Raw genomic sequence first — 27,198 nt, 5'->3', positions numbered from 1 at the left:
GTCCAATCAAATGTCTGAATGAATTTAGAAATAAAAAAAACACACTGGGTAATACAAAACATATCAGGTAATATGAAAAAACATTGAGTAATACAAAACACATCAGATAATACAAAACACCCTGAAAGCTGGTTTACTTACTTGTCCAAAGACACAAGGTTTCCCCAACTTTCAAAAAGTAAAGCTTTAACATGACCTACAACTGCTGAACTTATCATATTATTATTATTTTTTATCTTTTTGTACAGTTTGTCTGCAGTAACATCTGAAACAATAAAGTTAACAGCAAGTGGACTATGGAGAACAGTAATGCCCTTTATTTAGTATTATATTGCAGTTTATGTCATTCACCCATTGTTTTATCATATTCCATGATAAGTGTTCGGGTCCCTGATCTGTCCTAACAATGCAATATTGCATTGCAAAGAGGTGCATCCATGCCCTGAGGTCAGGAAGCCAAGTGTTTTTTTCTGTTATGTTGTGTTATGCTGGTTGTTGCACTCTACATCCACATTTTAACAGTTTATTTTATATATCAGTCAAAATACTGAGATAATAATGACTTTTTCCTATGTAAATCTGCCTTCTGTTTTAAGTACAAATGTAAATTTGTTCAAATTCAAACAAATCAAAGCATTACATAGATTTCCCCTTTTACTCTCTCCAGGGATACATCAATCACAAACCCCCAACACTTTCATTCTAGCAGTTTGTTGGTATATATTTCCATGGTTACTCTTAAAACAGACCTGATCCATTGTATCTTTCTTTACTCTACACTGAACTGAGCACATCTCCGGTCTTAACCGGTCTTAATTATGTGTATGTGTCTTTGGTGTCTGCATGTTCAAATTTCCTCCAGGGGGCAAAGTACAAATGTGGTTGAAAAAAGTAAGGATCTAAATAATGAGTGATTCTAATCTCTGAACCCCCGTAGATAGACAAGCATAGACAAGCATGTTCATATCAGGCACAGTAGCACATTGAGAACAAAATAAAGCACCAGACTGTTAGACACTGGTTATTTTTTTTTAAAAGTGCTAGAATATTTCATATAGTATGTCTGAGTAGGCCATTCAAGGACAAGAATTACTTGTTATAATACAGGCAACAGTTTTTTTCCCTAACAGTCTTTCCACTTCCAAAATGGGTTTTACCTCTCACCCTTTCCCCTTCATAACATATATTTTACACACACTCTGTCTCCCTTTAGCAGCTGCTTGTGTCAAATGCCAAACATGTGATCTCTGCAATGTGTCATGCTTGTGTGTTAGTTTAGATACACTAATAATTTAAACAAGATGATTATGTGTGTTGATTAATAAGGTGTGGAAGCCCATGAATAGGCAATCATTGGTAGACATAGACACTATGCATGTAAAGCATGTATTTACATAAACATATGTCCTCCACTGTCATTGTGGTGGTAAGAAGAGCACAATTGCATTTTGATCAAAATAATGTACAAATGTATTTCATATTTGGATTGGGTCTTTCATTACTTGTAAGTTTTTTATTAAACAAGCTGACATAAAGAAAATGAAACACAGAGGAAGGGAATGTACTGTATGTAAGGGTGTTACAAATGTGCACGTGACAGAGCTTGAATCTGCCTCCACAGACGTCTGGCCATTTGTGTTATGCGAATATTGAAATCAAATAGAACAAGGAAGCATTTGAAAAATAAGGTGTGGCCTACTATAGTAGGAAAAAAAATATAGATATTCCTGCAAGATTGGGTTGGGGCTACACTGTGCATATCATCTAAAAAGAAGAGAGCTGGTCTGGGGTTATGTTTCTACTGTATTTATAATATAAAAACTACAATATAAATTAAAAAATAACAGATCAAATCAAATATTGCTACACATGTTGTTGTGAGTGTAGTGACAGAACAAAGGTGCACTGAATAAGGATGATATCTGTAGGAGTTTAATTCAAATTCAGGGCTAGTTTGGGGCATTGATCAGTGATATTTAATTCCATGTACTATTAGAATAATTTCATGTTGGTTGATTAGTCTTCACCCTGTTTGACCACATAGAAACCTGCTGACCATGAGAAGCAAACAGAACACATGTGCATTCACACACATCTGGTAACAATCACAAAGGAATGTTAACTGCTATAAAAAAAAATCCGAAGCTTGAACTCAGATATTTGGCTGTGAGCACAACACTTACTTACGCTCAGTCTCTTAGGCTTTCAATAGTATGTAAAAGTAACTTCTATATAGTGAGAAGGGCAAATAGAGAGAGCTAAAGTAGAGGAAAATTGCTCACGTCAGACTCAGGTCAGCTGCCTTGCTTGGTAAATTCAATGCCATGCTTCACTGTCATGTGTCAAGAGGTGTAGTGTTACCTGGGCACAGTTCTGAAGTCTGTTACGACCATGCTGATAGCTACTATCACTACACTTTCACCTTGAGGCGAGCAGGAAACCCCCAGACAGGAATTATGACATCCAAACTGACAAAGATTTTGGGGGAAAGAGAAATAAAGAGAGAGAAAGGGAGAGAGAGAGAGAATAGTGATTGCACCAAAATCTGGTTGGAAAACATAGACTGAAAATACATTCACACATTTTTATGATTACTCATACATTTATTATTTCACACATTTACAAATTCAACAAATTCACAACTAGAGGTTTTTTAGGGTCACTAGAGTGAGGAGAACATGTGGAGGAGAACATGCAGAAAAACTATACACAAAGAAACCTGTGCTCAGGACCAAATCATGGTAAGGCAAAAATGCTACCTGATTTATAAACATGCTGCCATATGATGATAAAGATCTTTTATTTTGGTCAGCCATAGCCATCAGAAACCAAAAAATCAATTGAAACACATTCATATTGAAAAGTAAAGAGTAAACTTTACAGGCAATAAAAGCCAAATAGCTGTTTTTATCGCTGAAGCAAATGTAGCACCAAGACAAGATGCCTCTTTTTTTTTACAAATTTTAAGGCAGAAACCAAAACAGCCCTTACATGTCTGATAACAGAGCTTCAAATTGCAATGACTCCCTTGATGCATTTCAGTCACACTACGTGCATTACATTTGTGGTTATGAAATATCTCACAGTAATGGAATTTTATTGTATCACTAAAAACAATAAAATGTTTGATGGCTGCAGAAGGTTTCTCTCTGTGCCTGAAAATGTAAGTGCAAATGTGATGGTACAATACATGGATGTACACACGGGTGGTACAGGGTGGTAGATGCCATCTTTATAATACACCCTCCAATTCCACTTGCCAACTGTGTTATTCTGACCAAAGCACTCAGTATTAGGGTATAAAGATGCTATGATACTGACTGTAATGACATTGACAGATCATTTATTTTTCAAGGAACAAAGCAAATATTGGGGAAATACCTTAATATTTGATCATTTTACTCTTTTGCACAGTAAATAAAAGTACACAACACGATGAAAAACAGCGACTGGTCGTGTTACATGTGAGGAAAACTCTCTCCTTTGTCTAAAATGCTTTTGCAGCTTTACTGTAAGATTGAACAATTTTGCCTTGACAATGTCAGTCTTTGTTTCTCCCTCTCTCCCTCTCTAAAGCCCAGCTAGTGTTAATACAGCTGCCGTTGTCCACCATCCCCCTTCTGTCTTTCTCTCCCTGTCTTTCTTTCCCTCGAGTGCTTCTTTCTATGTCTCTCTTTTGCAGTCACTCCTCCGTCGACGTCATGAACAGCCGGTATATATCGGCCAGTAAGATTACAGGAGCTCAGCAGCTCGTCAGCCTCTTCCATCTTTCACCATTTCTTTACCGCTCACTCGTTCATTCTTCCTCCGTCTCTCTTCGAGTGCACACTGTTAGCTACAAAAATGGCAGAAGCTTTCGTCGGCACGTGGAACCTTAAGGAGAGCAAGAATTTCGATGAATACATGAAAGCTCTTGGTGAGTGTGTGAGGGTGAAACCGCGCGCGTGTGTGAGAGAGAGAGAGAGCAGGTGTCTTCACGCAGCTCGTGTATTTTTGTCTGCACGCACGCGAGAATCGGAGAAGCAACCATTGAAATCTTGCTGTGTAAATGCAATTAGATTTTATTTAGGACAAAACAGATGCGTGCAAATGCGTGTAGATAGACGATGCTTGTGGTGTGTGTGCGCGCGCGCGCGTGTGTGTGGTGCAGGGTGGATCCTACCCACACAAGAGCGTCGATTGCTCACACCCGCACACACTGGCGCACGTGGCCTTAAAGAATTAATCAGTAGTTTCACATAATTTGTATATACATATTGTGTTTATAAACGTTTTTCATTTCCTAAATGGAAGAATTTCCACAATTGAAAATTGCACTTGCACCAAATGTTGATATGTTTGGTCCAATAGCAGCTTCTTTTTTATTTGTCTTTTTTTTTTTTTTTTTGTCTCAGAATGTACCTTTTTGTTATTTACACAGTCACAAAATGAAAGGACTCACCTTCAGATGGCTTAAAAAAAACCCACAGGCAAATTTGCCACCGTTTGACATCTGGCATATTTTCAACAGGATCATCATACACACTGATCAGGTTAAAAAAAAAGGGGGGGGGGGATCAGGCTGCTTATAAGAATCCATTAGTGTCTTGAAGCTTGTGATGACTTGACTTGGCTTTGGGTTGACGCAACCAACACGTTTGTACCAGCAGCACTGCACCAACTTGCCCAAGATCCCACTTAAAAACACCGGCGTACAATACTGGTTTATAAAAAAAACTGCTTGTGTCAACATCAATCATTTTGTTTAACAATAAGCAATATGCAAGATTATGCTTGTGGCACCTGAAAGAATAGCTTTGCTATCAAGTTTTTTACCAAAATAAATCATATCAATTGTGGAATTACTGCTGGGCTGATGTATATTGTTCAGCATGGATGAGACATTTATTTATATCCTATAATAGAACTTTGGTCATTAAGAGTAGCTTTGAGAAATGGACTGCAAGGGGAAGAGTTGAGAAGTTGTATGTAGTAAGAAAATGTCTGGTGGTGTAATTTTCTTTTCCTTCAGGGGATTTCTAAAGTAGAGCAAGGATGAGAAAATGTTTCTCCCTCAGGACACAATGTGTAGCAGTATAAAAAGTCAAAATGACTGGGTGGTCTTATCTCGGCCTGGTGCAACTCACTGTAAGAACAAATCAATATCCAGTGCTTACTCTGGCAAGCGGCTGTAGGGCGCTAATGTTGATTTGACCCGTTTGTCCGTTCCAGACTTTAGAATTGACAAGGACAGGGCCACTCATGGTTAAGCTATGAATGTAGGTGGGGGTTTGTATGTCGTTTTGTGATTATCTGCTGCAGTAGCCTCCTGCCCTGAATACATTACCCCCTACTGTGAAATTTCCATGGATTATTTTATGTAAGGGTGGAAAATTGGGTCATTCAGAGCCTTTTTTGCAATACACAGACATGCTTATGGTTTTAGATAATGTGGAAAGGTCAGTGTCTAACTAGAATCCTATTGAATTAATGCATGTGTTATTTTCAGGACTACACCTATGTGTGTGTGTGTGTGTGTGTGTGTGTGTGTGTATATGTGTATGTGTATATATGTGTATATATATAAAGTTGATATGTATTATAATAAATATGCATATTTGTGTGTCCTAGGTGTTGGTTTTGCGACACGCCAGGTCGGCAACATGACCAAACCCTCCACTATAATTTCTGTTGATGGTGATGTGGTCACGCTAAAGACAGTCAGCACCTTCAAGACAACAGAAATCAAGTTTAAGTTGGGGGAGGAGTTTGAAGAGACCACAGCAGATGACCGTAAAGTCAAGGTACTTTTGAGTATATACATTAATCAATAAGGAATTTTATGGAAATATTAAACACGTGCTTTACCACAAGTCTCCCAGTGTGCTAACTGTCATGCTTCCGCTGCTGACCTACTCCCTGTTGTTGTCCTTACAAAAGAACCTTTGTGCACAAACAAAGTAACAGTATATAGCTAGCTGGCTATAACCATTATATAGCTCTAGAGAAGTATAAATGCTGTTTCGCAATCTATATGCATTTAACTTAGGTTTCTTTCTCAGAAAAGACATTCTAGCAAAATAATAATGTACTTAAGGAACCCAAAACATGGCTGTTTAATGTGTTATAATATTTATGATAATTGTGAATGTCATGGAATATGATCATTGTTAAATTGTTGTATACAGGAATAATTTTGATTGAGTGATTATTACCAAGAAATGCAACAACATGTTTTATAGGATTAAAAGTAAAAAATAAAATATATGAAAAATTACTTTTGATTGACCTTTTTCTTCAATGTGTTTATATTTTAGTCATTGTTGACCGTTGACGGGAACAAGCTGATCCACATTCAGAAGTGGGAAGACAAAGAGACGTCGCTGGTCCGCAAAATTGATGGGAACAATCTCACACTGGTCAGTATTCCTTACGGATGCTAAAGTGCTGGACTAATTATGCATCTGCTTGTGCTCTTTCCTGTTTGTAGACTGTATTATTTGCAGACATTACAGAATTTAAGGTGCGTTTGTGGTTTGTTAAATAAACATATAATTTACTTTCTTTGACAGACACTAACTCTCGGCGACGTGGTATGCACACGATCCTACGTGAAAGCAGAGTGAAGTTCCTCTTAACTGTCTTTGTACCTACTGAAAGAAATGTTGCTATGTCAAGTGTTTCCAACCGTTTCTTAAAAGTCCAAGTCTCAAAAAAAGGAATAAAACCTCAGCTAACATCTTCAAAATCATGGTTATTGTATTCTTTGTCTGATGTAATCTATTGTGAGTACAAGGTACTCTTCATTAATGTGGCAAATAATGAGTCTCTGCATAACAGTTACCTTCATCCCAGAACCTATTTATATAGTACCTGCTAATATTTCCACCAGCAGCTCCAAACTCTGTGATTGATGTTTGCTGTGTCCTGTACATCTAATTTCAGTGTTCCCATATTCAGGCCACGTGTGTTCTAATTTGAGCAGATGACTGGCTCCGGTCAGTTCAATGGTTAAGGAGGTCATGCAGGAATGACTCCACTTGACCTTTCACCTCCATACTAAATACTAGCCTTGTAATTTACCACACTTTTTCAAAATGGCAAAAAAATTGCCTTTTTTTATATTCAAAGAATGCCTGTATGCCACATTTCTATTTAAGAACCTTTCAGCAACAATTTATATTTGTCTATAAAATGAACAGCTTTCAGTCACAGTCAGGAAACCTGACCGATCTAAGTGCAGGCCTGTGCTTGTATGAACTAAAAGTCCTTTGTATATACACACACACACACACACACACAAATGCATAAATTTTTTTAACAACAAAGGACAGAAGAAAAAATTTATTATGATATAAATCCGTACTTGATGTCAGAGGTGTAGACATTGGGGGTGTGTTGCAACCTTCTGTAGTTTCTGAGGCTCTGATTGGACAGTTTGGCTGACTGATTCCTCCTCCCCTTCTGGCACTAAACTAAACTTTCTCCCCTAACTGTGAGAAACAGTCCTTTGCAAAGTGACCCAAGAGCAAACATGCGTATCTGGTCCTTGGGCCTTTGACATACTTTGATAGTCCCATAGAGCTGTTCCCTTACAGATGTTTAGCCTTAGATCAAAACATACTGACATACTGAGGATATTAATTGTTTTTACAGCTTTTGGGAGTGAAACTTAAACTTTTCCCAGCACATTTACTGGCTATAATACTTTTTTCTTGTGTATTGATGTAACCAACGCCTGTGATTTTTCATTCCTAAATCATTAATTGGGCAGTCATGTGTAATATTGTAATATGATAAAAAAAAAGGAAATTGCAGTGCTAATACTAGATTATAGAGGTCAAATATGAGCAAAAAAGGGAATAAGTAAAAATTAGATATATTTGGAAACATAACTGCAAATTAATCCTTCATACAACTCTGTACAAACTTTGCATAAAACAAACTGTTTTTAGTCAAATGTTTCCAACATTGGAATAATAAAAAAAAAAAAAAGGTGTATCAGCATTTTTACCTGCCCTTTACAAGTGATTAGAGTATTACACATTAGTTCATTCCAATTCTCATCCTGCTCCTTTTCTGGAAAAAGTGCACATGAGACAGAAATATTGGCTGGATCCCTGGATGGAATTCCAGCACCTCACAGCACCCACAAGTTCAAACACTCATTTACACATGAAAAGGTAGATTAAACAAGCTGGTAATGTTTATTAAAGGTGGGAAAAAACCTTCACAAGAAGAGAACATGTTAAACCCTCCACAGAAGGGTGACATTTTGTTTCTTTAACAATCAAAATATAACAAGCTTAAAGTTGATACATTTTTAAAAAGAGCCCATTTGCTAATTTGTATAAAATTGTAAGGAGACAGCCTGTGTGTTTGTGTGTGTGTGTGTGTGTGTGTGTGTGTGTATGCATATAACATGTTAATTTATTATATTCTGTTGAAGTAAAATGTAAAAAAAAAATTTTGATCTGTTTGAGTGTTTTTGACTGGGCAATTTTTAAAAAGGGTTATAGCTTGTCAGTATTTGTCACGCACAGATCAAGAAATGGAAACCGGAATAAAGTCAATTAAGCTTTATTTGCCTTGGTACACAAAGCAGGAGCTTTCAAAGAAGCAAACAGGTAGGGTACAGAGCATAGCAGGTCCAGGGATGATCTATAGTGCAAACGGTAGATTGGACAGTGAGCGAGTGAGTCCTTATAAGTTTGTAGATCGAAGACAGGTGTGGGTGATTAGTAGTAAAGAGAGGCTGAGCGAGTGTGCTGAGTGCAGAAGGAAGGCGTGGCTGGTGGTTCTCTGAATTTACCCCTTCCCCCATGGGCGGCTTTTGACACTCTAACTTGGCACCAAGGACACCAGCGGCCCCGGGGTGCGGGGCGGTCAAGGTAACTGGCATAAAACTACTCCAGGAGTGCTGGGTCCAAAACATCCTGTCTGGTGACCCAAGAGCGTTTCTCCAGTCCGTACCCCTCCCAGTTGACGAGGTATTCCAGAGTGGAACCCCTACATCACAAGTTCAGAATCTCCCGGAGAGAGTACACTGACGGCTGGTCCAGTATCTCCGGGGGAGAAGGATCTATGGTTAATCCAGGGTCCTCTGTGGTAGGGGGTGGTGAAGGGTTTCAAGAGTGTAATGTGGAAGGTAGGATGGATGGACCCTTTACCAGGGAGGGAGGTCGAGCCGATAGGCTACGTCATTGATGCGCCTGATGTTTCTGTATGGCCCCAATGTAACGAGGACTGAGTTTCTTGCAGGGCAGTCAGAGGCGCAGATCTTGGGTCGACAACCAGACCTGATCACCTGGTTGGTACGGGGAGGCCTCCGACCTCCGAGGATCTGCGAACCTCCGGGTGGTCCTGAGGGCTCGTTGGAGCTGCATGTGTGCCGACTTGACCGTGACCCCTAGGAGCCGGAAGAATGCTTTCCACATGTGGGATGTGAACTGGGGTCCCTGGTCAGTACCAATTTCTTCCGGGAGGTTGAAATTCTGGAATACGTGGTGGAAGAGTGCCTCTAGGCACTCTGCTTTCTCTAGGGCTGTGGGCAGACCACGGAGGGGAACCAGTCTGCAAGCCTTGGAGAAGTGGTTCCCAGCCACTAGGATGCAGGTGTTACTGTTGTAGATAGGCAGGTCGGTGATGAAGTCTACCCCCAGATGGGACCACAGCCGCTGCGGTTGGCAAGGGGCACCAGTTTTCTTCTGGATGAATCTGGATGTATCTTGCTACATCCCCGCTTATCCCTGGCCACCAGTAGCATGATTGGACCAGGAGGAGAGTCTGTCTCCTACCTGGGTGGCCGGGACCTGGGGCCTCATGCATCGACTTCAGCAGGGTTTGAGGGCAAGACCTGGGAACTAACGTTTTCCCTTCTAGACATCCCATAGGGGTTGGCTCTCCCTATGTCGCCGTCCGGATCGCCTCCTCCAAATCCCAGACAATGGGGCTGAGGATTAGATTGGGCGGAACGATCGGTTCAGGGTCCGTGGGCTCGTCGGGGCCATTGATCCGGGACAGGGCGTCTGCTTTGCCATTATTGGAGCCGGGACTATAGGTGGTGCTGAAGTGGAAGCATGTGAAAAATAGGGCCCATCTAGTATGCCGGGGGTTTGGACGCTTGGCTTCTGGCGAATGTTGGCAGTTTATGTGGTCCGTGATCACCGTAAAAGCTAAAACCCTAACACTAACCCTAACCCTAGCTTGATGGCCAGAAGTTCTCGGTTCCTGATGTCGTAAAACTTCCTTGAGAAGAAGGCACAGGGTTGGAGCCGTGGAGGGTTCCCCGACTGTTGGGATAAAGCGGCCCTGTGCCGGTGGAGGAGGCATCCACTTTTACGGTAAATGGGAGCCAGGGATCCGGGTGTCGTTAAAGAGGGGCGAAACTGAACCTCCTTTTTAGTTCCTGGAAGGCCTTCTGGGCCTTCAGGTCCACACGAGGGTCTTGGCCTTCCCCTTCAGGAGAGAGGTAAGCAGGGTGGTGACCAAACTGAAACCCTGGATGAATTGTCGGTAGAAGTTAGTGAAACCCAGGAAGCACTGGAGCTCCTTGGTAGTTCCCGGACAGGGCCAGTCCAGCACTGCCGTCACCTTCCCCTGGTCTATCCGTACTCCTGACAGACTGATTTCATACCCCAGGACCTGCACCCTCAGGAACCACAGTCCAACAGGGGGTAAGGGGGCAGGCGAGTCGCCGCCTGTTTACTGAACACATCCTCAAAGGATCGGTGCTCAGGAGGAACCTCCACCTCTTTGTGATCAGTCTGGCTTTCCACTAGTGTGGCTGTTAGGGGGATCGGGGTTGGGCGTGGATGCGGCAGGTGGTGTAGACAGTGTTTCTTGCACCAGTGGCTCCACTCGAGGATGTCACACGGGTTCCAAGAGAACTTAGGTGAGCGTTGTGTCAGCCAGGGACGTCCCAGTATGATACTCGCCGTGGAGTTCTCGAGGACTAGGATCCTGATCTCCTTGCAATGTAACAAGCGACCTGGAGAATGATCACCAGGGCAGTATTTCACCAGTATTTCACCCAACCACGCCGTAAGGGTCTCCCTTGGATTGTCTGAACCGCGAGCTTCTGTGTTTCTCTCTCCCGGCTCAGCTGAAGATGTTATAGGCATTTCTGGGAGATGAAGTTGCCCATGGAGCCAGAATCTACAAGGGCAGTAACCAAAAGGGAGAGCATCTGTGTTTTGAGTGTGACCGGGAGTTTAGATAAGTGGGTCATTTTTGCAGTGAAGTCAACAGTACTCACAGCCAGGCGTGGAGGTCGGGCCGAACACTGGGGAATTTAGTGCCTGTGCTCACCACAATACAGGCAAACCCCACCCCCAAGGCGATGATCTCTCTCTCTCGTTTCATTAACTGTTGGGATCTGACTTGCATGAGTTCGGGTTAGCGAGTGCAAACTGAGCGAGTGGGAACAGGGACCTTATAAAAGGGAGTGTAGATTGGATTCAGGTGTGGGTGATTAGTATGAAGAAGAGACTGAGTGATTGTGCTGAGTGCAGGACGGAGTCGTGGCTGGTGGTTCTCCGACATTACCCCTCCTCCAGGAAGGACGACCTAACTTGGCACCGGAGAAACACAGGGTAGTCAGGGTGAATGGCGTGAAGCCTCTCCAGGAGCGCTGGGTCCAATAGGTCCTGTCTGGCGACCCAAGAGCTTTCCTCTGGTCCGTACCCCTCCCAGCAGCATTACTGTACTCTGCAAGTGCCCATAGTGTTCTTTTTTTTCGCAGAAAAAATACACATACATATAAATACATATAAATGGACAAAAATATATTAAAACATATGTCAGTGTATTCGATAGAGTTTACAATGACACCCACATACAGGAAATTTAGAGTTACTAGCTCACACAATGGAATGTTTTGGGAGATCGGAGGAAACCCTCAGAGACATTAGGAGAACATAAACGGAGACATCCCACAGAGAAACCTGATTTTAGGAAATCATGCACAACACAATCTGGCAACAACACAATCTGCTGCATCAACATGCTGCCATGTGACAATATAGAGCTTTCAGTTACTGTTCAACCATGGCCATCAAAAACCAAATCAAACATTGAGATTCCTTAAAAATAAAAATAGTTAACTTTACAGGCAGTAGAAGCCACCTTGAAAAACTCTTTCTTTCACAAGTCAAAATAAATCTCTGAACAGGTTAATACTCACACAATTCATGCAATCAGTCATATTAATGTATAAAAACATTGTAGTGTTGTAGTTATTCTGACCAAATCCATCAGTATTAGAGTATCAGAAATCATTGACCTTCAATAATGCTAACTGTAATGACATTAGCTGGTTATTTATTTTTCACCACTTAACAAAGAAAACATTGTTGAAAGACAATTTTGTCTTATGCCTTAATATTTTATCATTTTACTCTAATGCACATACAATTAAGGACACCAGAACACAGTGAGTTTATTTAGAGGCAAAATGTTCCAGGGCTACACCTCGCCATACCCAAACAATATTTCTGTTGAGAGACAGGGAGACAGGTTGTGTTATACATGAGAAAAAATATTTTTCTTCTGTCTAATATGCTTCTCCCGATTTAATGTAAGATTTAACAATTGTGCTTTGACAATGTCAGTCTTTGTCTCTCATTCTTTCCCTCTCTGAAGCCCAACTAGTGTTGAAACAGCTGTTGTTGCCCACTATTCCCCTTCTGTCTCTCGCTCCCTGTCCGTCGTTCTGTTGTTCCCTCAAGTGTTTCTTTCTCTGTATCTCTTTTGCATTTACGCCTCTGTCACTCCTCCCTTTTCTCAAGCTGAGCGCCGACATAATGAACAGCCGGTATATATCGGCCAGTAAGATTACAGGAGCTCAGCAGCTCGTCAGCCTCTTCCGTCTTTCACCATTTCTTTACCGCTCATTCGTTCATTCTCCCTCCTTCTCACTCCGAGTGCACACAGTTGACTACAATAATGGCAGAAGCTTTTGTCGGCACGTAAAACCTTAAGGAGAGCGAGAATTTCAATGAATACATGAAAGCTCTTGGTGTGTGTTTGAGCGTCAAACTGAGTGTGTGTCAAGAGTAACAGCAGAGGTCTTCATGCAGCGCATATATTTCTGATTACTCTTGTAGAGTAAATGCAATTTGATTTTATTTTTTAATAAAAAAAATGATGCATGTATATGCGTGATAGATAAGATGATGCTTGTGTTGTGTGTGGGGGTGTGTGTGGGGGTGTTTGTCGTGCGAGGCGAATCCTACACACGCAAGAGTGTCCATTGCTCACACCCACACAGTGCTACACTAATTTTTGTTTACTTCCTTGGTTTTCTCACGTAAAAATTTATCTCTGTAGTTTCAAGCATTTTTTTATTGCACAACTAACATTAACATTAACTAGATTTCTGTTTTTTAGGTTTTTCAATAAAGTGATTTAAATCAGACACCTAGCTACTCCACAGACCACTTCCTGCCCTCCTGGTAAAGACGAATAGAAAAGCAGGCATGGAAAAATTTATTTATTCCGAACAGCTTAACCAGACAGCCAAGACATTTTGTCCTACCATGCCCTGGAAAATGTCCTATTGAACGACCTACTGTCATTTTGTTTGTTGTACCATTTTGGTATCTGGCTTGTCACAGCCATGGTTTTGGCATTTTCTGGCTAACTGACAATCTCTCAAATGAGTTCTGTAAGAGAAACCCGACACTGTTACACGCTGGATGATCTGAGACACGCACCATGTTTACAATCTGACGCATTTGCATGGCTGACACAGACTAATGGTGCTAACAGCTGCATAGCTGTCACATACTATTGATCTAAAATTGCTGACTGGCAGTTGAGGTCATTAGGGCTGAAATGATTGCTTAAGTAACTCGAGTAATTTGAATACCAAGTCTAATCTTTGTTTAGTCCATTTAACCACACAAGGAGCATTGTGTTTCCCCACGGACCATTATTACTGATGCACCACCCGCTAAACTCTGTCACGCTATGGACAGGTAAACACAGAAGACGCTGCAGACCGAGAAAATGGAGGAATGGGGAGAAAACAGCGAGCGGTAAGGTAAAGATTCACATGAAAGCCTGTTTGCCCCACATTATAACAAAGACTATATTTCTCGCAATTCCAACTTTATTTCTGGCAAACCTGAGGTTTTTTTCTTGTAATTCTGACTTTATTTCTCACATTTACGATTTTTTTTTTAGCCAATCGGGCAACATCACCCCCTCTATAGTGCCAGAAAGCTTTACACATTGAAAATGAAATAGGCTACAATCAATAAAATCGCATGGAATCAAACTAAGACTCTAATCCCTGCAGAGAACTGCAGAAGTCTCTGGAGCCTCATTCAAACACCAACAGCTTTAAACTTAAGGCCAACAACATTGTTACTGAAGGAATCACCAGAGATTTTGGTTGTTTACAGTCAGAGTTGAGAGAAAAAAGTTATGAGAGAAAAGAAATTGGAATTAGACAAACTTTTGTTTGTGGCAGAAAAGGTCTTCCAAGGATTGAGGCCAAAGAAAACTACAGAAAGTTTCCAAAGTTTGGGAAAATAAAACATAAAGTAAACACAATTAAGTGAGTTTCCTTTTTTTTTTCTAAAATTAATCTGAGTAATCCGAAATAAAATTTTATATTTTTATTTATATATTTGTATTTGCATTTTGAAGTAATATGTCAAATAAATACACTAAATGTGTTTAGTTTTTACAGATATTCTTGTATGCAATTTCAGCAATAAAATTTAAATTTTTCTAAAAATGAAACAAATTTCTTTTTCTCTTTAAAAAACGCTTCTTATTTTTTCTTGTATATTTAGTATTGTATTTAAATACAATGCTTTGTTCAAATTGCGAATGCTTTGGTACATTAATTAAATTGAATTTGTATACTTGTTTGCTGTTTCCTACATCATCTGGAGCAGTTCAGAATCAATATTTATCTAATAACATGACAAAAACATTAAAAATGTGAATAATATACCACCTACTAATTTTTGATTGAGTGGAGATTTCTTTGTGAACTCTGTTAATAAAGCCATGTTTGTTTGTTTGTCTAAATCTACAGACTTTAGTTGTCTTTACAGCTTGGAACAGACATGAGACATGCTACAGCTGTTTTGTTAATTTTTACTTCATCTTGGTTCATAATTATTGCTTTTTTGTTATATAACTTTTAGTTTTTTTTTTTCAAATACCATAATATTGGATTATTAAACTGTTAATTCCTTGTAGTTTATATATTAGTGCAGTTTTGGTTCATTTTAAAACTGGGGATTTAAAAAAACCTAAAACAAAAAAACCTTTTCTGTATGTTAACAAGCACGTCTGATTTTTTTTTTTAGAGAAACCCATACATGACGATGTTAAATCTTGGAGGTCCTGGTGAGGCAGTGATGCATGATGGATGTCTCATGGGAATAAGCGATCAGCAGGTGTCGCTATTTTGAAAAATCATTTCGCTGGGGAGGTGATACATTTAGTCAATGACACTAAGGGATATTTTATTTGTCAGTAGTTTTACAGTTTTTCTCAGTTGCTTTGGAGTATTTCTTAAACCATTTTTAATATTTGCAAACCAGTTAATGCATTCTCAAAATAATTTCTACAAACAGCACAACACATTGGATTTCTTACAAAAGCATGTACTTTTCTTAAAATCCTTAGTTCATCTCTCGAAAGTAAGTATTTGTGTCAATGAACATATCGTTGCCATCAGAATGACAAGTCCTTTTGTCATTGTTCACAAATAAGAGTCAAAACATTTAATCGTTTTTTTTTTTTTTTTTTTTTAAATATGACAGTGATTGGTTTTAGTATTTACAGATGTAAACTACTTTTTGGATTACAATGATTAAAATGCACAAGGTGGAATTTCTTCTGTATGGCATCTATTAATTTCAACAGCACAAATTTACACTAGTGGACATACAAATACGTACAAATGCTGTTCATAGACTTCAGTTCAGCATTCAACACAATCATCCCCAGCACCTGATTAAAAAGCTGAGACTACTGGGCCTGAACACTGGTTCCCTCTGCAACTGGAGCCAGTCCAAATCTTGCGATGGATGCGGCTTTGTATTTAGCGTATGCAGACATCAGAGTACCTCAGCTCGGAGTGTTGCGGTTGATCCAAGCGTTGCTCTGAGAGTCTACTTGGGCGGAAGTCGCGGTGCTTGAACTTGAAGCTGATGCAAACGCCGGTGCTGTGCCTAATTCCGACCCCCCTGGCTGAAGTCGACCCCCTTCGCGTGCACGCGGACAGTACCGTCGTGTTTTCTATAGTTGGCACTTAAAACACGGCAAGTTCGGTCAAATGATTCCCTGATCCTCACACCAAACGTTCCAACTGACGAAAACGTATCCAGTTTCCTGTAGATGGCAGTATAAACTTAATAATCATTTGCTTTGTAAACCCACCTGTCTTGATTTTACCCCCTATCAGAATCAGGTTTATTGGCCAAGTGTGTTGACACACACAAGGAATTTGGTTCCAGCTGTTAGTGACTCTCAAAGTACAGACATAAATAACTATACATTCAGCTGTAACTATACATTCAACCATACATTGAACTATACAAGACAAGACAAAAACAAACTATACAAGACAATGTGAGACAATATAGATAGTACGAGTATTAAATAGGGATGATCAGTAATCAGTAATGATCAGCATACAACATATATTTAACATAGTTTTTTAAATAATAATAATAATAATAATAAAAATAAATTAAATAAATAAATATATATATATATATATATATATATATATATATATATATATATATATATATATATATATATATATATAATCAAGACTACATGGCCCTGTGTGAAAAAGTGTTTGCCCCCTTGTTATAACTGTCATTTATCACACCTGAGTTCAATTTCTCTAGCCACACCCAGGCCTGATTACTGCCACACCTATTTGCAATTAAGAAATCTCTAGACATCATGCTGAGATCCAAAGAAATTCAGAAACAAATAAGATAGAAAGTAATTGAGTATCAGTCTGAAAAAAGTTATAAAGCCATTTCTATAGCTTTGGGACTTCAGCAAATCACAGTGAGAGCCTTTATTTACAAATGGCAAAAACATAGAACAGTGGATAACCTTCCCAGCAGTGGGCGGCCGACCAAAATTACCCCAAGAGCACAGCGACCCCTCATCCAAGAGGTCATAAAAGACCCCACAACAGGGATATATAACAAATTCAGTTTGAGCAAGTGCCAAAAGATCAACAATTTTTTTATCTATTTTGCCATCAATAAACAGCAGAAAAACTTAAGTTTAGTTTCAGTGGGAACAGTGTTGTTGAACTCCTTATTTTGCCAGTTTATTACGTGGGCCGTAGTTTGCCCATGTCTGCCCCACAACAACATCCAAAGAACTGCAGGCCTCATGTGCCTCGGTTAAGGTCAGTGTTCATGACTTCACCATAAGAAAGAGACTGGGCAAAAATGGTCTGCATGGCAGAGTTCCAAGACAAAAACCTCTGCTAAGCAAAATTAACATAAAGGCTTGTCTGAGCTTTGCCAGAAAACATCTTGATTTTGATTTTACAGAGGCAGGCCTGGATGAAGTGGGAATATCCGCAAAGAAAAGAGGGGCAGGAACACTGTATAGTTGGGGACTTTGACAAGATTTACCATGGCAGCATAACTAAAAGGGAGAACCAGTAGGTAACACAGACATGAGGGATCTCTGGGATAAGAGATGACCCACCACAGCACCGTCAACCCGAGTGAACGTGTAAGAGTGAGGGGACGACAACATACCCCAGTTTACCGAACACTCTATATCCATGATCCCTCCAGATCTGCTAATTTATCTAAGAAAAATCTACTGATAAAAGACTTGACTAAATAAATATGTTTTTAGCCTCAACTTCCAATCGGTCCCGAACACCGATTGGAAGGCTGTTCCATAACTGTGGGGCTTTATAAGAGAAAGATCCGCCCCTTGATGTAGTCTTTATTATTTGAGGTACCAACCAATAGCCTGCACTTTTTGATCTAAGTAGGCGTGGAGGATCATATTGGTACAGAAGTTCACTCAGATACTGTGGCGAGAGACCGTTAAGTGTTTTATACGTCAGTAGTAGTATTTTATAATGAATACGAGATTTGATTGGGAGCCAGTGTAGACTGATTAAATCAGGGATGATGTGGTCATATTTTCTAGATCTAGTGAGATTCTTGCTGCTGCATTCTGAACTAACTGAAGCTTATTTATGCACTTACTCGAACACCCAGACAGTAAAGCATTACAGTAGTCTAATCTAGATGTAACAAAAGCATTAACTAGTTTTTATGCATCCTGTAACAACATCATATTTCTAATTTTAGCAATATTTCTAAGGTGAAAGAAGGCAATCCTGGTAATATTATTCACGTGAGACTCAAAGGAAAGACTAGGGTCAATAATCACACCATGGTTTTTGACTGCTGTACACACTGAGACAGAAACACCATTTAGAGATGCTTCATAATCTGAAAGTTTACTTCTAGCTGCATGTGGTCCTAGTAAAAGTACTTCAGTCTTATCCGAGTTAAGCAGAAGGAAGTTATCAAGCATCCATTGTATAATGTCCTTTACACACTCAACATTTTTAGGATGATCTCTCTCATCTGGCTTTGCTGAAATATACAGCTGTGTATCATCAGCATAGCAATGGAAGCGAATACCATGTTTATGTATAATTTCACCCAGAGGCAGCATAAATAAAGAGAAAAGGAGTGGGCCATAGACAGATCCTTGCGGAACACCAAACTTTACCTCAGAGAGTGTGGAGCACTCACTATTTACATCAACAAACTGATACCGATCAGTCAAAAAAGATCTAAACCAAGAGAGAGCTGTTCCCTTTATTTCAACAACGTTCTTAAGTCTAGCAAGCAGTATAGTATGATCAATGGTTTCAAAAGCTACACTAAGGTCAAGCAAAACAAGTAAAGAGACCTGTTATTGATCAGAGGCCAATAACAGGTCATTTACCACCTTAACTAGCATTATCTCTGTGCTATGATGAGGCCTAAATCCTGACTGATACATTTCAAAAATGTTATTCCTCAGTAGATGTGAGCATAACTGCTGTGAAACAAACCTTTTCTACAATCTTGGAAATAAAGGGGACGTTTGAAATTGGCCTCTATTTGGACAGCTGACATGGGTCAGGGTCAGGTTTCGTAATTAGGGGGTTGATAACTGCCAATTTGTAGGATTTAGGTACATAACCAGTGCTAATGGAAAAGTTTATCAATTTTTAAACTGGTACAATTACCTCTGGAATTATCTGTTTAAAGAAACTTGTAGGCAAGGGATCGAGAATGCAGGTTGATGATTTTGATGAGGAAATTATTGAAATTAATTAATTCTCTTGAATAGGAGTACTTTGTAATTGATTGTCTGTTAAAATTACATTGCTGTCTACAGGGTTATTTATAAAATAGTTTGGATTTATATTAAACGTCTGTTTTTTTTGCCTGATGTTTTTAATTTTATTATAAAAAAGTTCATAAAATCATTACTACCTATTGATGGTGTGCATGTGAGTGCAGTGCTTTTATTTCCTGTTAATTTTGCTACGGTGCTGAATAAATATCTAGGCTTGTTGCAATATGGTGATCTAGCAGCACTAAGAGATTTTATATAACTCAGGAGGCTCTCCTTCCATGCTATTTGAATTTTGCAATATGTGTTCATGAATCGGATGCTTCATTAATTTGTTTTTTCCAGTTAGTGTTTGTGCAAAACTTGAACTGAAAAAAAAGCAAAAAAAAATAAATTTTTGGTGAGTTTTACATGAGGCATGGCACATTATTTCAGCTAAATTTCTGGAGAAACTGTCCAGATGCAAATAATGAATAAAGTAATTATTCAGGCTAAAGGAGAATATTTCAATGTAAAAAAAACAGTTGAACTGTTTATGTTTATGTACCAACATCTGTACATTTGTTTTGTCAAAAAAAAAAAAATTATACCTTTATATTACCTTGTTTGTTGCATATAAACAAACATATCTCTCTTAAAAACACAAAGACTAGGCACTTTTTACACCAACTTTAAATGTCAAAGCAATGATGTAATACATGGATGTGTACAAAAATGGTACAAGGTGGCAGATGCCACTTGTAAAAATACACCCTCCAATTTCAGCTCTGACTCGCATCTCTGAATACATCGCTGATCAGATTAACACTATTATGCAATTCTTGCAATCATCATAATGATTTATAAAATCATTGGAGTGTTGTAGTTATTCTGACCAAATCCTTCAGTATTAGAGCATCACAAACTATAGAGCTGCTATTAAGCGCACTCTAATGATATTATCTGGTAATTTACTTTTCCCAAAGGAACAAATCATATATCATTAAAATACAGTTTTGTCATATGCCTAATACTTTTTTTTTTAATGCATAATGAACTAAAGATTCCACAACACACTGAGATTCTTTACAGAGAGGAAAGAATGTTTCGGCTGCTACACCTTATTATACCCAAACAACCTTTTTGAAAGAAACAAAGACCGAGCCTGTTATTTTCGAGGAAAATTCTCTCTTTAGCCTTTAATGCCTTTGCAGCTTTAGTGTAAAGTTGAACTATTTTGTTTTAAAAATGACTTGGGTGTGAAATACAAAGATTTCCAGCACATTCAATATCTATTTATTTTTTTCTTGAATGTTGATGTAACTAAAGCCTGTGATTTTTCATTTCATTCATTTTCATTTGGCAATCAGGTGTAATATTAACAAGAAAATATTTGAAATCAGAAGCCTGAGCTGGTAGCAGTGGCACAACCCTAACAATTACTACTATGTTACTGCTTTTGTGTCTGACCGCATTAATGCATGTGTGAGGATAATGCATGTGTTGTCATACACACAGGCTATTAAATGATGTTATGAAAGGGGAATGACCTAACAGTACAACTACTACTGTTGTGCACACTTTATAGAGCAGGGGTGTCCAACTCAAATTCACAGTGGGCCAAAATTTTAAACTGGGACGACGTCGCGGGTCAAACTCAATATTTATTAAATAATTGACTGCAATTGTGCATGTTTTTCGTCTCTCCAGATGTGTAATTTTTAACCATTTCGTATTTCAAACTTTAGTTTTGCATAAACATTGAATCTGGAACAACCAAAGTTTAATATTATAAACACATGAGAAATTAAATTTGAAATAAAACACACATCAGTGGTATTCGTTTCTTATTATGTCTCTCTCTCTCTCTCTCTCTCTCTATCTGTAGACTTTTGAATTACTTTTTAATGTAAATCTTTTTTCACAGTTACAAAAAATACTAATCATTTCCTTTAATTAAAAAAAAAAACCAATATTTCAACTATTACCAGTCCATGCCTTGGAGTAGAAAAAGTGCATAAAGACAACATTCATTCAAGCTCAGTTTGCTACACTTTGATTTACTCTGATGCACATTGGTTCAAGCCAGATAACTGCATCTCTTCTTATATGCACGTGCATCAATGTCTGGGGTTAGAATCTGAGCTGAGCTAAGGATTGGGTGAAGGTGTTCATCAGTGAGACCCCTGAGTGGTGTTTTGTTCATCTTCATTAAAGAGAACAGTTTCTCACATAGATATGTGCTTGTGAACATAGAGAGCGTTTGAGAAAACATGGAAACTGTGCAGCACACACAGAGTCGTACTTTGACTTGAGCGTGTCTCTACACTGGAGTTCAATCAGCTCCATTTGGAGGTTGGTTGTTGCGCTTTCCATGTCAACCACAAACGGATTACTGAGCAGTTAACATCTGCATTTCTGGGATTCAAAGTCGGTAAATCGCGGAGTAAATTCAGCGCCGAGTACGCGGAGTTTTTCAGCGGTCTCGACTGACGCGCTTACAAAGCATTCTGGGAATTGTAGTATTATCGGTGTATGCGCTATATGCTAGCGGGCAGCTTTAATACACATTTGATATGATCTCGCGGGTCAAATATAATTACACCGCAGACCAGATTTGGTCTGAGTTTGACACCCCTGTTATAGAGGAAGAGTAGGTGAGTTTAAACATAGCCGGAGTTATAAACTGGTACCATAATGGCCAAAATAATAATCATCATTTTGTTTAATCAAAATGAGAGAGAGAGAGAGAGAGAGAGAGAGAGAGAGAGAGAGAGAGAGAGAGAGAGCAGCGATGACAAGGACATTATTCTGCAATGCAGATGGGATAAGTCTTGTCGCTTTTAGGAGAAGACCGTCATAGACTAATAGATAAGCTTGTTATAGGTCTCAACATTGATTTATGGTCGATTTCCATCTTAAAGTGTTGACCAATTAAAAAGTCAGGGAATCTCTCACATACCCAGGTCAACGCCAGGGTCTCCTTTTCTACCTGCACAACAGGAGTAAAAGACTGTGACATGTAGGCAAATGGTCTCTAATCATCAGTCTCTTTCTGCAGCAGGATTGCTCGCAGTCCGTGTGAAGATGCCTCTGCTGATATATTAATAGACTTGTTTGCATCTCAAGTGAGCGCTGGTGTCTTATTTTCTTTTAAGTCTTTAAAAGCTTAGACTTGTGCTTGCCCCTTGACTTTTAAAACTAAAATAACGTGGCAGAGAAAATAGACTTGACGCTACAACGAACAACTAGGAGTGTCCCCGACTAAGGATTTACAAAGTCGAATAATAGTTGTCAAGTCTTGCCAAAAGTCAAATCATATGTTTGGGTGTGTGTGTGTGTGTGTGTGTGTGTTTTGGGTGGAGGGTAGTCAAGCAAGCCAGATTGTCAACAAGTGGCTAAGACAACATTTATTTTCTTTTACACACAACACACAAAAACAACTATCCGATAAAGTGATCAGAACTGCCTGACAAATGATAGATGCAACTGACAATGCCTTTTTATATTTTTTAAGTGAAAGGCACTGTGGATAAACTTATGTAAACAGATTCCTCATAACATTTTAAAGCCACGATTTACAGAACATCACACAAAGCTATAGAATAAATGTCTAAAAACATTTTGAATCATTAAACCCAAAAAAATATTAAATAAACTGCAGAATCACCATTCTGCAGTCAGGATTTGCATGTCACATGTCGGCAAATCAAATGAAATCAGCTAAATTGCATGTATGTGCACGCTCTAAGTACAGGGCCAATCCAATTTAGATTTTTTTACAGAATTAAATTAGAACATAATATACATTTACAAAATCTCCCAGACATTGTTCAATATTTAAATCCCTGCCATCAAGATGCTCCTGTGTCGGTCACAGATCATGGAAAATTAAACTTAACTCTATCACATGGGTGGTTGGATTTATTCATGCAGATTATTAATATTTATTAAAAATGTCTTTTTCTCACGTTTTTTTTTTTTTTTTTTTACAAAATTATCATAATAGACCGTATATTACCTTATATGGAGAAACCCAGTAGTTCTATGTGAAATCAGACATTGCGCTTCTCCATATAATCAAAATGGCATGATCCTCTTTTCATTAGACCTCTGCAAGGATTCAACTGTGCTTGGTAGTCAAAGCAGACTCCTCCTATCGAATCATCAAATCTTTGACTATTTGGGGTCACCCCTACAGGGAACATTTGGTCATTTTGGTCAAGGCCAGCATTTTCCATCTTTTGGAGAAGCACGCAAAAGTGCATATAATGCTCATATTGGAAACACCCTCATAACAGCAAATAATTTTTAAAAGTGCTCAGGTAAAAAAGTGTTTCCGAAAAACAAACGAGGAAAAGAGTATCTGCTAAAGGGTGAAATAATGGTTGTCATCTTAGCAGATTCTTGTGCTAATGGATTTTGCCAAAATCCCATATTCAAGCTTTCTAAAAACACTAGATCCCACAAGCAATCCAGGTGTCTGTTCAGAAGGTAAAATAAATGTATCTCTTCACACTGATTCGTTGAGCTTTTCACAATCAAAACAGCTTTATGGGTTACCTGAGTTTTTAGGCACCACAATGATGCCTGCACACTACTTCTTGAACTCTTTTACCCTGCTTATGACCCCCACACACTCAATGCATTGTAGTTATTTTTTTTATTTTATTTTAGGCATGAGTGGAAGAAGAATGGGGTGTGGAGTTTTGAGGGAAAATGGGACCTTTGAATATGTCATTGTTAGATTATTATCATTCCCGAACAAAATATTTAGGATGGGATAGGATTTTTCTGCACTTACTGTGATGTTTTTCAGGAGATAGGAGGAAACCAGTAAACATGGAGGAAACTCTCAGAGACATGGAAGAGGATCAAATCATGGTGCAGCAGGTAGCATTGTTGCCTCACCAGCATGCTGTATGTGATGATAAAGATCTTTTTGGTAAATTTTGGGTCAACAAGGCAATCAGAAACTAAATTAAAACCTTAAAAAAACTTTATAGGCAGTAAAAGCTACATATCTATTTGTATTATATCTATTAGCTAAAACCATGTCAAGAAACCTCATACAAAGTCAAAGATAGTAACCAAAACAGCAGTTACATGCCTGAAAATCAGATCCCCAAATTGCAATGCATGGATGCACGGATGATACAGGGATGCTGCCTTTAAAATACACCCTCTCATTTTAAAAGTACTTAGGAATCCTGAATACATCTCTGAGAATGTTAATACTCTTATGCAATTCATATAAACAATCAATTTAAAGTACAAAATGTAGTTATTCTGGCTAAAGGTTTCAGTATTAGAGTGTCAGAAAATAATAAAGCTGCTGTGAAGCTGATTTGTGAAATTGTCTACTAATTTATTTTTCAGAAATGAACAAAGTAAATATCGTTGAAATACAGTTTTGTCATATGCCTTAATATTTGATCATCCCAATCTAATGCACAATTAATGAAAGAAACCTTAACACTGAGATTCAGTACATAAAGGAAAAATGTTTCAGGGCTACACCTTGCCATACCCAAATGACATTTTTGAAAGGCAGAGAAACAGGTTGTGTTATATGTATGGAAAATCCTTTCTATTTTGTCTTAAATGCCTTTGCAGCTTTAATGTAAAGCTTTTTACAATTTTGTCATTTTTCTTATTTTCTTTCTATTGCATTTACACCTCTAGCGCTCCACTCCTTTTCTCAGGCTTTGCTCTGACGTCACGTACAGAGGGTATATATCAGCTATGATTACAGGAGCTTGGCAGCTTCTCAGCCTCTTTCATCTATTACCATTCTTTTCCGATTATCATTTATTCTCTCTCTGTCTCTGCAACAGTGCACGCTGTTGTCTAAAAAATGGCAGAGGCTTTCATTGGCAAATGGAGACTTACAAGCTCCGAGAAATACGATGAGTACATGATAGCCATTGGTGAGTGTATGAGTGAGTCTATGAGGGTGAAAATGCTTGTATGTGTCTGAGAGAGAGAGTGCAGGTGTTTTAATGCAGCGTGTGTATTTCTGCAGTCACTTCGGTAAACATGCTTTAGATGAACAATGGCTTTAAAAAAAGTTTATAAAAGTTTGCCACCGTGACATTTACCATAGTTTCGACTGGATCATTATACACAAAGATCAGGTTTGAAAGAAAAACATTGGCAAGGACATGGTCACTTATGGTTAACCTATGAATATAAGTTGGGGTATGTGTTGTGTTTTGTACAGTAGACTTTTGCCCTGGATGCATTACCCCCACTATGAAATATCCCATAAATATTTATGTACATGTGGAAAATTGGTTTATTAAGAGCTTTTTATTTTTAAATACTGTATTTATGAAAGGTCAGTGTCTCAAGGAAAATTTTATTGAATTAATATACGTGTTATTTTCACTACAACTGAGTTGAAAAGTTATGTCCAATCATGTAGCATTAGTATTATTTAAAATATTTGTTTTTCTGTTTGTCTTAGGCATTGGACAAGTTACACGCAAAATGAGCAACGCTGCCACACCAATTAACACCATTTCCATGGATGGTGAATTGATCAAAATATCAACATCCACAACCTTCAAGAAATTATGTTCAAGTTGGGGGAGGAGTTTAATGAGACTACAGCTGATAGCCGTGAAGTCAAGGTGCGTTTGAGTATATGTATATGTAAAAATTTTAAATATGTGCTTTAAATCAGGCTGACCTCACTAAGAAACTTTTATAGACTAACAAAGTAACAATGTGTATTAAGCTCTCAATCTCAATTTTATAAATAATATTTCACTGCTTTCATGATGGCCCCTTGCAATAACGCAATAAATAGCTTTTTTTTTTTAATTGCATTTATTTTTATTATATTTTAATACGATTTTTTTTATAAGAAAATGCATTGTTTATTGATATTTCTCGTTTTTGGGTTTTTGTTTCAGTCATTGGTGACCCTTGATGGGAACAAACTGATCCATGCTTAGAAGTGGGATGACAAAGAGACGTCTCTTGTCCGAGAAGTTAATGGGGACAGTCTCACACTGGTCAGTTTCACTTATGAGTGTTAAATAGCTGAACTAATTGTGTGTTTGCTCGTGTTCTTTTCTGTCTTTAGACTGTATTTATTGCTTTGTAATTGCAAGGTGTGTTTGTGGTTTGTTGATTACATTTCTACTTACTATCATTTACTCTGACAGACACTAACTTTTGGTGACGTGGTCTCAACACAATCCTTCATGAAAGTAGAATGAAGTTCCTCTCAACTGTCTCAACAGCCATGTCCTAAAAATTAAAATAAACCTAAAACCATGTGTACTGTGTTCTTTGTCTGATGTTTTCTATTGTGCGTACAATATTCTCTCCCAAAACCTATTTATACAGTGCCTCCTAATATTCTCAGCAGTAGCACCAAGCTATGTGACTGATTTTTGCTGGGACTGTGTCCTGTTCCCATATTCATAAAAATAGCAATAAATTGTAACTCTTTTCTGTAAATTCTGTAAATCATGTTAGTACTTTAGTACTTTAATTTCTCCATTAATGTTTTTTCTCTTTTGCAACATTTAATAGTGTATAAAAAGTATTTAGCTGACTTGCTTAAGAGCAATGCAGACCTGTGCTTGTTTGAAACTGGAACTCTTTTGTGTATACACACACTTCCACCACATTCAATATCTGTAATTTTCTTTTTCCTGAATATTGATGTAACCAAATCCTGTGATTTTTTTTTTATTTCTAGTGAATTAAATTTTGCAGTCGGGTATAACAATAACAAGTAAATATTTGACACTTATAGAAAGGACTACCACCTTTCAAAAAAAGAAAAGTGCAGTGCTAATATTAGATTATTGGGGTTATTTATGAGCATGGCAATTAACT

The 27,198-nt window shown here is 38.4% G+C and overlaps 1 protein-coding gene and 1 pseudogene across 3 annotated transcripts; both read left to right on the top strand.

Annotated features, from left to right (window-relative positions):
• The first annotated feature begins 234 nt into the window (after nt 1-234).
• Nucleotides 235-26,585, top strand: LOC310716724 (fatty acid-binding protein, heart-like). Of its 2 annotated transcripts, none has more exons than XM_083524128.1 (4): nt 235-3,916; nt 5,611-5,783; nt 6,297-6,398; nt 26,517-26,585. In XM_083524128.1, the coding sequence occupies exons 1-4, from the start codon at nt 3,844-3,846 to the stop codon at nt 26,568-26,570; spliced, it is 402 nt and encodes a 133-aa protein (XP_083380254.1). In that variant the 5' UTR covers nt 235-3,843; the 3' UTR covers nt 26,571-26,585. The 2 variants fall into 2 exon arrangements, with proteins under 2 accessions (XP_083380254.1, XP_083380253.1); XM_083524127.1 differs by lacking the exon at nt 26,517-26,585 and adding an exon at nt 6,552-6,727.
• Nucleotides 12,821-26,387, top strand: LOC310716604 (fatty acid-binding protein, heart-like; annotated as a pseudogene). Its single transcript, XR_014538246.1, has 4 exons — nt 12,821-12,997; nt 24,161-24,234; nt 25,881-25,976; nt 26,262-26,387. The product of XR_014538246.1 is annotated as a fatty acid-binding protein, heart-like (transcript).
• Nucleotides 26,586-27,198: the final 613 nt, after the last annotated feature.

The sequence above is a fragment of the Silurus aristotelis genome, assembly GCF_946808225.1.
Source record: "Silurus aristotelis genome assembly, chromosome: 21".
NCBI classification, from domain to species: domain Eukaryota; kingdom Metazoa; phylum Chordata; class Actinopteri; order Siluriformes; family Siluridae; genus Silurus; species Silurus aristotelis.
The sequence above is the reverse complement of the archived record's forward strand: the minus strand, read 5'-3'. Positions and strand labels throughout refer to the sequence as shown.